The sequence below is a fragment of the Hypanus sabinus genome, chromosome 9 (assembly GCF_030144855.1).
Source record: "Hypanus sabinus isolate sHypSab1 chromosome 9, sHypSab1.hap1, whole genome shotgun sequence".
Taxonomy (NCBI): Eukaryota; Metazoa; Chordata; class Chondrichthyes; order Myliobatiformes; family Dasyatidae; genus Hypanus; species Hypanus sabinus.
In genome coordinates, this window is record NC_082714.1 from 25,878,605 (window position 1) to 25,891,168 (window position 12,564).

The window sequence follows — 12,564 nt, forward strand, 5'->3', positions numbered from 1 at the left end:
TACAATTTTTAACAGTATTTATTGATAAAAATACACAAAAATAATATCAATGCAAACATACAGATAATATACGTCGTCAATACTAAATCTAAAAGCACGAGTATAATAATAATCAATAAGAAATAGCTCTATCGTTGTCTAGGGGATAACGTATTGTCCGATGGAAATATAAAAGTCACTCAAGTTCATTCAAGCTGCAGCTTTTTGGTTGGAGAGAAAGACGGAGGTTTAACTTGCCCATTCCTTTTATGATGTCAATCCTTCGAGAGTCGATGGGGACTGATTTCCCCTTTGTGGTTAGCTAAAGCCATGCTTCCTTGGTAAAGGCCCACCAATTCTGAGGCAAATGGAAAAGGACGCACGTGGGCTTTTCCACCAGCTTTCGCTATAACGCTGTTACAGGAGTTCTAGCATTTCTTCTAGTGCATCTGAAGGGGCTGTTCCCCAGACCCTCTTTTATCCTGGCTCACAGGGTCTCACATGTCAATCAGGTTGGGATGATGCAATCCCTCCACCAACCCCCCTCGGTTCATTGCCTGGGGGCTTCGATGAATCGTACAGTATTCAATACACAATTCCATCTCCAAGAGACAATAGCCGTTATCAATGGTTCTGCCTTTCGGAGGCCAGGGCACATTCCAAACTCTTTGTGGATTCTGCATGTCTCTCTCTCATTTCCTGGGTCTCCTGCCCTGACTTAATAGTGATCTTGCAATTCTCAAAAAGGAGGGGGCCACGGACGTAACAAGTAGTTGTCACAATCTCCTTCAAACTTAGTATACTTTGAACATTAACTGTATTGCCACGTAAAGCTAGGTTAGAAGGTACTTAGAAGCCTAACTTGAACTTCATAAAATGTACCATTTGGATCCAGTCACTTTAGAAGCAAATGCTAAGCTCTTGAATGATTCAAAATTTGTTGTCTAAAAGCAACTCAGTGTACATAATTAAGATAAGATAATCTTTCCTATTAACACCATGCAGTTCCTATTCCATCCCACAGTACAACATATGCACTGAAAATTGTAAATTGCACTTGCTAGCTACTGATTTCAAATTGGTCCATCATCAGCATTAATCAGCATAGCATTACTGGGAAATAACTCTCCTTTCTGACAATTACAGCTTATTTAATTTTGCTTCCTGATAATATTAAGATAAAATTTCTTAATGGGCAAATTTTTCTCCACCATATTTCAAAATAAATGTTGTTTGCCCAGTGAATTATATTTAAAATCATCTGTGCCCGAGATCTTTAAGAAGCTAATTACATACAATTAGTAGAATGATCCCATACAAGGCACTGGTGAGGCCTCACCTTGAGTATTGTATACAGTTTAGGGCTCTTCATCTTAGAAGAGATGTGCTGGCATTGGAGAGGGTCCACAGGAATTACAGGAATGAAAGGGTTATCATCCGAGGAATGTTTGATGGCTCTGGGTCTGTACTCACTGGAATTTAGAAGAATGAAGGGGGATCTCATTGAAACCTTTCAAATGTTGAAAGGCCTAGACAGAGTAGATGTGGAAACGATGTTTCCCATGGTGGGAGAGTCTAGGACAAGAGGGCACAGCCTCAGGATACAGCGGCGTCCATTCAAAACAGAGATGCAGAGGAATACCTTTAGCCAGAGGGTGCTGAATTTGTGGAATTTGCTGCCACGTGCAGCTGTGGAGGCCAGGTCGTTGGGTGTATTTAAGGCAGAGATTGATAGGTTCTTCATTGGACATGGCATCAAAAGTTATGGGGAGAAGGACGACAAATGGGGTTGAGGAGGAGAAAAAAAAGGATCAGCAATGACTGAATGACAGAGCAGACTCAATGGGCCAAATGGCCTAAATCTGCTCCTATGTCTTATGGTCTTATGTATAGCTGCGCCACTGAAACCCAAGATAGGAAGCGCACATCTTCTGTGCTGATGCATCTATCCATATATAGTTGGACCATGTTGGGTTAGATTGCAACAATGCAGTTCAATATCATGCCAATATTAAACAACCAGCTCATGCAAGATTTGCTGTTGGAACAGGGCAAACAGCAAACATACTGGTGAGTTAATGCAATGCAAAAATAAATTACACAGGACCAGAAAAATCCAAGGCTGTGCCGTGAATCAGAGCTGGAACAGCTCATCCAAGCTGTCCTGTCCCAAGGACAAGGATGGGAGCAGAGATGCTCAAAAATGTAATTTGAAACCGAACAGTTTAATAAATTTAACAGTGTACTAACTCCTACTGAAAATTCAATAAAATAAAATCAAGTTTACATACTTAGTACTTCAAGAAACTTTTTGGGAATCCATACATACAAAATGCTGCATTGAGACTCGAGTTAGGATTAAGAACAAGTATACATCAAAGAAGCTTCATTGTTTAGTTGTACTTCAATTAAATCAAACCACACTTTCCTAGAAAACCTAAGAAACCTCTCCAGTGCTAATGATATTAGTGCAAAGTTTCTCTGCAATTTGAATGTGTTTCTTAAAATTAAACTATAATTCACTTTTCTTTGCTCCTTTGTGAATTTCTTTTTGCTAGTTCCTTTTACATTTTTAGCAACACACACAAAATACTGGAGGAACACTGCAGGCCAGGCAACATCTCTGGAGAAGAGTAAACAGTCAACAATGCGAGATAGGAGATGAGAAGTCAGAGCAAGAAGGAGGGAGAAGAGGAGGAAGAAATACAAGGTAGTGTGCAATAGGTGAAACCAAGAGAGGGACAGAGGTGAAGTCAGGAGCTGGGAAATCAATTGATGAAAGAGATAAAGGGTTGGAGAAGGGGGAATCTGATAGGAGAAGACAGAACACCATGGAAGAAAGGGAAGGAGGAGGAGCATCAGCGGGGGAGTTAAGGTGATAAGGTGAAAGAGGAAAATGGGATTGGGGAATGGTGAAGGGGGAACATCACCAGAAGTTCTAGAAACCGATGTTCATGCCATCTGGTTGAAAGCTACCCAGATACCCAGAATATAAAAGGGGATAGCAAAAGCTTTTTCAGCTATGTGAAGAGAAAGAAGATAGTTAAGAACAATGTTGGCCCCTTGAAGAATGAATTGGGAGAAATTGTTATGGGAAACAGGGAAATGGCAACAGAATTTAATACATACTTTAGATCTGTCTTCATCAGGGAGGACACAAGCAATCTCCCAGATGTATGGATGGGCCAGGGTCATAAGATATCAGAGGAATTGAGACAGATTGACATTAGGAAAGAAACTGTGATGAGTAGACTGGTAGGACTGAAGGCTAATAAATCCCCGGGTCCAGATGGTCTGCATCCGAGGGTTCTAAAAGAGGTGGCTCAGGAAATTGCGGATGCATTGGTAATCATTTTCCAATGTTCCTTAGATTCAGGATCAGTTCCTGAAGATTAGAGAGTGGCTAATGTTGTCCCACTTTTCAAGAAGGGAGGGAAGGAGAAAACGGAGAACTATCGCCCTGTTAGCCTAACATCAGTCGTGGGGAAGATGCTTGAGTCCATTATTAAGGACGAAATAGTGGCACATCTAGATGGCAGAAATAGGATTAGGCCGAGCCAGCATGGATTTACCAAGGGCAAATCATGCTTGACTAATCTGTTGGAGTTTTTTGAGGGTGTAACAAGGATGTTAGACGAGGGTAAGCCAGTAGATGTTGTGTACCTAGATTTTCAGAAGGCATTCGATAAGGTGCCACATAGGAGATTGGTGAGTAAAATCAGAGCTCATGGCATTGGGGGCAGGGTTTCAACATGGATAGAAAACTGGTTGGCAGATAGAAAGCAAAGGGTAGCAGTGAATGGGTGTTTCTCAGACTGGCTGGAGGTGACTAGTGGGGTACCACAGGGCTCTGTATTGGGACCACAGCTCTTTACGATTTATGTCAATGATTTAGATGAGGGCATTGAAAACTATATCAGCAAGTTTGCTGACGATACTAAACTGAGTGGCAGTGTGACATGCGAAGAGGACGTTAGGACAATACAGGGAGACTTGGATAGGCTGAGTGAGTGGGCAGATTCTTGGCAGATGTCATTCAATGTGAATAAATGTGAAGTTATCCACTTTGGAAGCTGGAACAAGAGGGCAGAGTATTGTCTGAACGGTGTCGAGTTAGGTAAGGGAGAAATGCAAAGAGACCTAGGACTCCTAGTTCACCAGTCAATGAAGGTGAATGAGCAAGTGCAACAGGCAGTGAAGAGGGCAAATGGAATGTTGGCCTTTGTTACAAGGGGAATTGAATACAAGAGCAAGGATGTTCTTTTGCATTTGTACAGGGCCCTGGTGAGACCACACCTGGAATATTGTGTACAGTTTTGGTCTCCAGGTTTAAGGAAGGACATTCTGGCAATTGAGGAAGTGCAGCCTAGATTCACTAGGTTGATTCCTGGGATGGCAGGGCTGTCTTACGCAGAGAGATTGGAGAGATTGGGCTTGTACACGCTGGAATTGAGGAGATTGAGAGGGGATCTGATTGAAACGTTTAAGATAATTAAAGGATTTGATAGGATTGAGGCAGGAAATATGTTCCAGATGTTGGGAGAGTCCAGTACCAGAGGGCATGGATTGAGAATAAGAGGTCAGTTATTTAAAACAGAGTTGAGGAAGAGCTTCTTCTCCCAGAGAGTTGTGGAGGTGTGGAATGCACTGCCTCGGAAGACGGTGGAGGCCAATTCTCTGGATGCTTTCAAGAAGAAGCTGGATAGATATCTGATGGATAGGGGAATCAAGGGATATGGGGACAAGGCAGGGACTGGGTATTGATAGTGAATGATCAGCCATGATCTCAGAATGGCGGTGCAGACTCGAGGGGCCGAATGGTCTACTTCTGCACCTATTGTCTATTGTCTATTGATGGAATATAAGGTGTTGGTCCTCCAACTTGAGTGTGGCCTCATCACAGCAGCAGAGGAGCCTAAGGACTGACATGTCGGCATGGGAATGGGAAGTGGAATTAAAATGTGTGGCCACTGGGAGATCCCACTTTTTCTGGCAGATGTAGGTGCTTGGTGAAGTGGTCTCCCAACATACGTCGGGTCTCACTGATATACTGGGAGCACCAAATACACTAGATGACCCCACCTCACCTCACCTCGAAGGACTGTTTGGGGCCCTGAACGGTAGTGAGGGTGGAGGTGTAGGGGCAGGTGTAGTACTTGTTCTGTTTGCAAGGATAAGAGCTAGGAGGGAGATCATTAGGGAGGGACAAGCAGACAAGGGAGCTGCATAGAGAGCAATCCCTTTGGAAACCAGAAAGTGGGGTGAACGGAAAGATGTGCTTGATGGTGGGATCCTGTTGGAGTTGTTTTAAGTATGGTGAATGTGTTAAGCTGGAAGGGAGGCAGGTGAGGAACCCTATCCCTGGCCTTCCTCCCTCACCACCATTAAGGGCCCCAAACAGTCCTTCCAGATGAGGCAACATTTCACCTATAAGTTTGTTGGAGTTATCTACTATATCCGGTGCTCCTGTATATCGGGCATTACCGGAGACCCAATGGAGATTGGGAGACTGCTTTGCCGAGCACATAGGCCCTGTCCACCAGAAAAAGCGGGATCTCCCAGTGGCCACGCATTTTAATTCCATGTCCAATTCCGACACGTCAGTCCATGGCCTCCTCTACTGTCGTGATGAGGCCACACTCAGGTTGGAGGAGTAACACGTTATATTCCGTCAGGGTAACCTCCAACCTGATGGCATAAACATCAATTTCTCGAACTTCTGGTAATGCCTGGCCCCTTCACCATTCCACATTCCCATTTCCCTATCTCATGTTATCTCGTTACCTGCTCATCCCCACCCTCTGGTGCTCCTCCCCCTTCCCTTTCTTCCATGGCCTTCTGTCCTCTCCTATCAGATTCCCCATCCTCCAGCCCTTTATCTCTTTCACCAATCGACTTCCCAGCTCCCTACTTCGCCCCTCCCCCTCCTAATTTCACCTATCACCTTGTATTTCTTCCTCCCCTCCCTCCACCTTCTTATGCTGACTTCTCATCCTTTATCTCGCAACATCAACTGTTAACTCTTTTCCATAGATTCTGCCTGGCCTGCTGAGTTCCTCTAGCATTTTGTGCATGTTGTTGGGATTTCCAGCATTTGCAGATTTTCTCTTGTTTTACATTTTTAAATGCTTTTGCTAAGAAGGTGTCAGTTTGATTTTTAAAAAAGCACTTCAAAGGACAGCTCTTTGCACTTGCTTCTCAGATTTTTAATTCTTCATTCAAAGATATAAGATTCTGAACTATTTCTTTCCAAATATGTCTCGGCTACATTTATCCATTTTATGATATAGCTTGATATCCTTTTCTCTTAGTAGATTTTACGCACCTCATACATCATTAGAATATTTATTTTTCAAGTGGATGCTCATTTGATCCTTAGACCATCAATCACCCAGTGTCCACAGTTATCACTATTGATGAGCAGGCAGTACAAAGCTACTTACTGGTCCTCTTAAATCAATCAGCTCCTGCCTCATCTGTGAGATGAGGGCTTCCTTGGCCATCAGTGATCTGTGTAGCCTCTCATTGAATTCTATCAGTTCTCCATGCATTTCTGCTACCTAAAATACAAAAAAAAGCAGAAAATTAGAGGGAAGGAAACAAAACCTATGGCATTACTCACTCAGTTGTTCAGATTCCAGCTATTAGCTATCCAGCTATTGCAGATTCATTAGGTATTAATAATGAAGTAGTAAAATGGATTCAACAGAGGCTGGATGGGAGATGCCAGAGAGTAATGGTGGATAACTGCTTGTCAGGTTGGAAGCCGGTGACTAGTGGTGTGCCTCAGTGATCTGTACTGGGTCCAATGTTATTTGTCATATACATTAATGATCTGGATGATGGGGTGGTAAATTGGATTAGTAAGTATGCAGATGATACTAAGATAGATGGCTTTGTGGATAACGAAGTAGGTTTTCAAAGCTTGCAGAGAGATTTAGGCCAGTTAGAAGAGTGGGCTGAAAGTTGGCGTATGGAGTTTAATGTTGATCAGTGTGAGGTGCTACATTTTGGTAGGACTAATCCAAATAGGACATACATGGTAAATGGTAGGGCATTGAAGAATGCAGTAGAACAGAATGATCTAGGAATAATGGTGCATAGTTCCCTGAAGGTGGAATCTCATGTGGATAAGGTGGTGAAGAAAGCTTATGGTATGCTGGCCTTTATAAATCAGAGCATTGAGTATAGGAGCTGGGATGTAATGTTAAAATTGTACAAGGCATTGGTGAGGCCAAATCTGGAGTATTGTGTACAGTTCTGGTCGCCGAATTCTAGGAAAGATGTCAACAAAATAGAGAGTACAGAGGAGATTTACTAGAATGTTACCTGGGTTTCAGCACCTAAGTTACAGAGAAAGGTTGGACAAGTTAGGTCTTTATTCTTTGGAGCGTAGAAGGTTGAGGGGGGACTTGATAGAGGTATTTAAAATTAGGAGGGCAATAGATAGAGTTGACGTGGATAGGCTTCTTCCATTGAGAGTAGGGGAGATTCAAACAAGAGGACATGAGATGAGAGTTAAGGGGCAAAAGTTTAGGGGTAACATGAGGGGGAATTTCTTTACTCAGAGAGTGGTAGCTGTGTGGAACGAGCTTCCAGTAGAAGTGGTAGAGGCAGGTTCGATATTGTCATTTAAAACAAAATTGGATAGGTATATGGACAGGAAAGGAATGGAGGGTTATGGGCTGAGTCAGGTCGGTGGGAGTAGGTGAGAGTAAGCGCTCGGCACGGACTAGAAGGGCCGAGATGGCCTGTTTCCGTGCTGTAATTGTTATATGGTTATATATGAGATCCATTAATAGACAAAAATGTAAACAATAAGCTTTCAATTAACTGATAATAGGTCCCAAAACCAAAACATTAACAGACTCTCTTTCCATAGATGCTGCCTGACCTGCTGAATTTTTCTTGCATTCTTTCTTCATTTTCTTATTTCCAGCATCTGTTATATTTTTTTATTTTAAATAATGACAGGTCAGATTGAGCTCACCTCTGGCCACTGAAGTAAGGAAAATAAAAATGATGCTGCCCAGAATAAGGATTCTCAAACAATCAAGACTTCACTATTTCATAATAGAGTCCTGATGTGGATCACAACCCAAAACATCAACAATCCTTTTGCCTCCATAGATGCTGCCTGACCCACTGAGTTCCTTCAGCAGTTTGTTTCTTGCTCCAGATGAACAAATCTTGCATCTCTATAATTCATTTGGCAAATGGCTGATTTTTAAAACTACTTTTATTATTTTCCTGAGTATTACAAAAATTAAGAAAAAATTATTCCAGTACAGCGTTTACTACAGTCTACCCCTAATCGCGCCCCAAATCCAGATTATTGACATATATAAAAAACTGTGATCAGAGATCCTTGAGGATCACTCGTGTATATCTATCTCCAGCTGAGAAACAATCATTCACTCAGACACTCTCTGCCTCTAAACCAATTTCACACCACTGCTGCTTCTGCTCATTTTTATTTCATGGGATTCAATGCTGCTGTACATTTATTCTGTACCAATTGAGAAAAAAAACTTTTAAAAGACCTAAAGCACAACAGATGGCAAATCCTGAGATACCATTTCCCAGTTTGCTGTGATGGCCTTTCTGACAGCCTGCTGCTGTCAAAGTCCTTTGGACTTGATTATATATGAACAATCAGAGATATTTTAACAACACCTCAAATAAGACAAATAATTACTAATAAATAATTAGTAATAATATTAATAGTAATAATAAATAATGTTAAAAGGTACCAATGATATACAGTTGAAACCTCAAAATGTTTAGCATAAATTAAAATAATATAAAATTTGTAAATGACTTAGTATTTTACTCAAGGTCAATACAGATACCAGCTTTTCAATTCACAGAAAAAAGTCAGACAGCAAGGAGGTGGCCAGCTCCACCCAAGAAAACACATGCCAAAGGTAAGCATAATTCAGCTTCTTGTTAACTATAGTACATTGCTCTTTAAAAGCATAACCAAACACTGTTTATCTTTAACAAGTCTGTGCATACTTTTGTCGAATAAACTAGAATTCAAACTACAACTCATTTTGTCTCTGATTATTGCTTCAGATATTTCCCCTTCACCAAGAATAAAATGATTGGCTTGTTGTTGCTAGATTTACATACTTTCTTAAACATGGATTTAATGTTTGCAGGTTTCCAGTTCTCTTGCATTAATGTCAACGTCCAGGAAAACTGAAAGATTATATGTAGTAACAATGTACTTTTGATATGTTCATCCAGATTTGCTCATTATTCCACTTAAGCACAGCCAGCCTCTCTGATACCTGTTAACCCTTTTTTTAAACGTTTCCTGTAATCCAACTGCAGGATCTTTAACAATGAATTTGGTACCATTTTTCCCCATGCTAAACAGATGAAAAAAAAGCACATTTAGGCCTTGTACCTCACCATCTGACCTCATATATCTATCTTCTTTGCTTTCTGAGCTATTCTATGTCACTATACAATTCACGTTCAACAGAAAACACTTCTGGTAGAATTGAATGCAGAGGGTGTAATTGATCTTCAATTGGCACTGAGTGCTAAATCTGCAATTTTCTGGTTTAGTAGCCCAAGCAAATTCATATTTATGACATCAACGATTTCAACCATCATTTTTGTAATAAATCCGAATGATCCTTATACAGCACAACATTTAATACCTGCCTTCGGTCAAAATAACGGAAGTTATTTATAAGGCTATTTAAAGAGACATTTTTACAAATCATTGTAACTAAAATATTCTGGAAACTTTATTCTGGCAGGCTCAGAGATGTTTGAAATCAGACATCTAACCAACATCAGTCAACAATTTTTCAGCCAGACATCTTTATTAATGGCTATTAATCTTGCAAGCAGCCAGCCATTAAAATACCCTTTACTTATGGTTTTGGTATTTAGAAGATAATTTTATTATCAATAGCTGCAGAAGCCATGTACTCTATCTTACATGTTTATTATGTGCATTACGGTAACTAGTCACATTAGTGGCAGCGTGGTAAAAGTGAAGGAGATAAGTTACATATTCATACTTATTTCGTGGCAGTCTGTAGCTTGGGACCACAGAGGTCATACCTAACACTCAATAATGCTTAATTGTATGTTTGCTAATTGCTAATACAGGATCAAAATAGGGAATTTGACTCTTTGGAGAAATCATTGCAGCTCAGGGCGCGTCACAGAAGTATAACATCTTTGTGCATTCGCAGGCTGGTGGCAATTGTTTTGTTTTGATTTTGAATCAATTTTGCCACTACAATAGCAGTTTTCCAAAAATTGGACAGCCTTCAACCATTCACAGAGAGCTGCATTCAGAACACTTCATAAAGCAATTATCGACAAAATTATGTGAGCATAGACTTGTGCAAATGACAATACTGATACTCTCTTAAATAGTAGCAGGTCTCACCAGTTACATGCTTAGCTGGTTAACAAACTTAAGATTTTTGGTACAGTTTCTAATTAGCAGAAATCAACTGGAAATTGAATATAGGACAATGCACACAAGAACAGGCCCTCTGGCCTATGTCAGTGATGATATATTGCAACAAAATGTAATTGAAAAGTATAGGAATTGCTTGTGTAGCAGAACTATGGAGTGCGACACAGGATTAACATTGTAGATCAAGGATCATTTAGCAGAACAAGGAAAAGGTAGAAATCAAACATGTTGAAGGGAAAGACAAGGGGTAAAAGAAACATGCTTGATAGGCTAGAGACAAAGAAACACAGAATGACACAACTTGTGGTGGTACCAGATGGGAAATGGAAATGAAGGCTTGTTAATTACAACTGATCTGTACGGGGATGTAAACAGCAGATAACTAATCAGCAAGTGAAAGAAAAAAGTGCTTGAACTATGATATATAAAATACTAAAGATATTGGAAATCTATAATGAATAAATGCTGAAAATACCCAAATGGTAAATATTCAAGGAAGGAGAAAAATATTGCAGGGGAATAGAAACTGAGGATGCACAACAGACCAGACTAGAACTGGAGAAATGCAGAATTCTAGCATTACTGAATATATTCAAAATAAGGCCTCCATGTTCTCAACTAATTATAAGAAAAAGAAGGACATTCTTTATGATTCAGCAAATCACAACAAAAACACACTGGACATAAGTAGTATACAAAATCTCACAAGCACAGAGAATTTAAGGTGTGATACAGTGCAAAACTATCAATGCTTGGAAGACTAACAGGACAAGGAAAATGTGTTATCTTTAGGTAACACCCCAGATATTTAGATTAAGGAAAAATGTGGTTATCGTAGACATGAAAGAAAACACTAAACTCACACAGAGATTTTAGCAAGGAGTTGGTGCAGCAGATGCCATATTATCAAAAAAAGTAATGAATGAAGAAAATTCCATATGCCAGATCACCAGGTCTTAAGCTGCACTGCTTGCACATTTTAATCATTACGATTAGGAGGGATGATGAGTTTGAAATGAAGAATCCCATGGCTTGAACAAAGAACGTTCAATTAATTTGGAAACACCTTGACAGAGTTTAGCTGAAGGATCTTTAGACTCCTGATTGAACAGGCTGGAATTTAACATACCAATCATCCATTGTGTAATTCATACCATAGGTTTTATCAGTACATCTTTAAATTTAGATTATGTACAAATTATTGTAAGTGATGAAGCTGAAACGTTCAAACCAAAAGCCATGGATGAACCAAGAGATTCATAGTTTGGTGAAGACGAGACCTGTGGCATTCAAGACAACTGATTCAGAACAATAATAGCAGTCCAGGTACGACCTATGTAAGGGAATTTTAACAATAAAAAAGCAGTCTGACTGAAGTTAGAAATGGAATCAGATGTACATCAGCTCTGGCAGACTTTGCAGGCCCTATAAGATGAAACCTAATAATGTGAATGGCTGTACAGCATCATTCCCGGATGAGCTCAACACCTTTTATGCATGCTTTTAAAGGAAGAATAAAACTACACCTATGTAAAACCTTGGTGACCCTGGGATCTCTGACCTGAAGGCTAATGTCAGAACATCTTTCATCAGAGTGAACCCAAAGCACCAGACCCTGGTGGCGTTCAAGGACATCTTTAATCTCTCACTGCTGCAGTTGGAGGTTCCCACTTACTTCAAAAGGGTGACAATCAGACCAGTGACCAAGAACAGTGTGTGCTGCCTCTGTGATGATGAGAGGTTGGCTATGGCCAGAATCAACACCTGCCTAAGTAAGGACTACAACTTGCCTATCTCCACAATAGGTCTACAGCGGATGCAATCTCACTGGATCTCCACTTGGCCTTGGATCACCTGGACAACTGCAGCACTTATGTCACACTGGTATTTATTGATTACCACTCATACCCTCAGTATTAATCAATAAGCTCCAAAACCTGACCTTCCACAACTGGATCCTTGACTTCCTCATCAGGAGACAACAGTCAGTGTGGACCGGAAACAGCCTCTCCTCACTGACAATCAACACCAGCATACTCAAGAATGAGTGCTTGTCCCACTGTTCTACTCTCTCTACACCCACTAGAACAGGCGTGGGCAAACTACGGCCTGAGGGCCATATGCGGCCCGAT

The 12,564-nt window shown here is 40.7% G+C and overlaps 1 protein-coding gene across 3 annotated transcripts in view; it reads right to left on the bottom strand.

Moving 5' to 3' along the window:
- The window catches only part of snx29 (sorting nexin 29), a 572,982-nt gene that overhangs the window by 233,320 nt on the left and 327,098 nt on the right, over positions 1-12,564 (bottom strand). For all 3 annotated transcript variants that reach the window (XM_059979337.1, XM_059979336.1, XM_059979338.1), the window contains one exon: positions 6,423-6,539. In XM_059979337.1, coding sequence (XP_059835320.1) covers positions 6,423-6,539 — 117 coding nt within the window. The remainder of the gene's footprint in view (positions 1-6,422; positions 6,540-12,564) is intronic.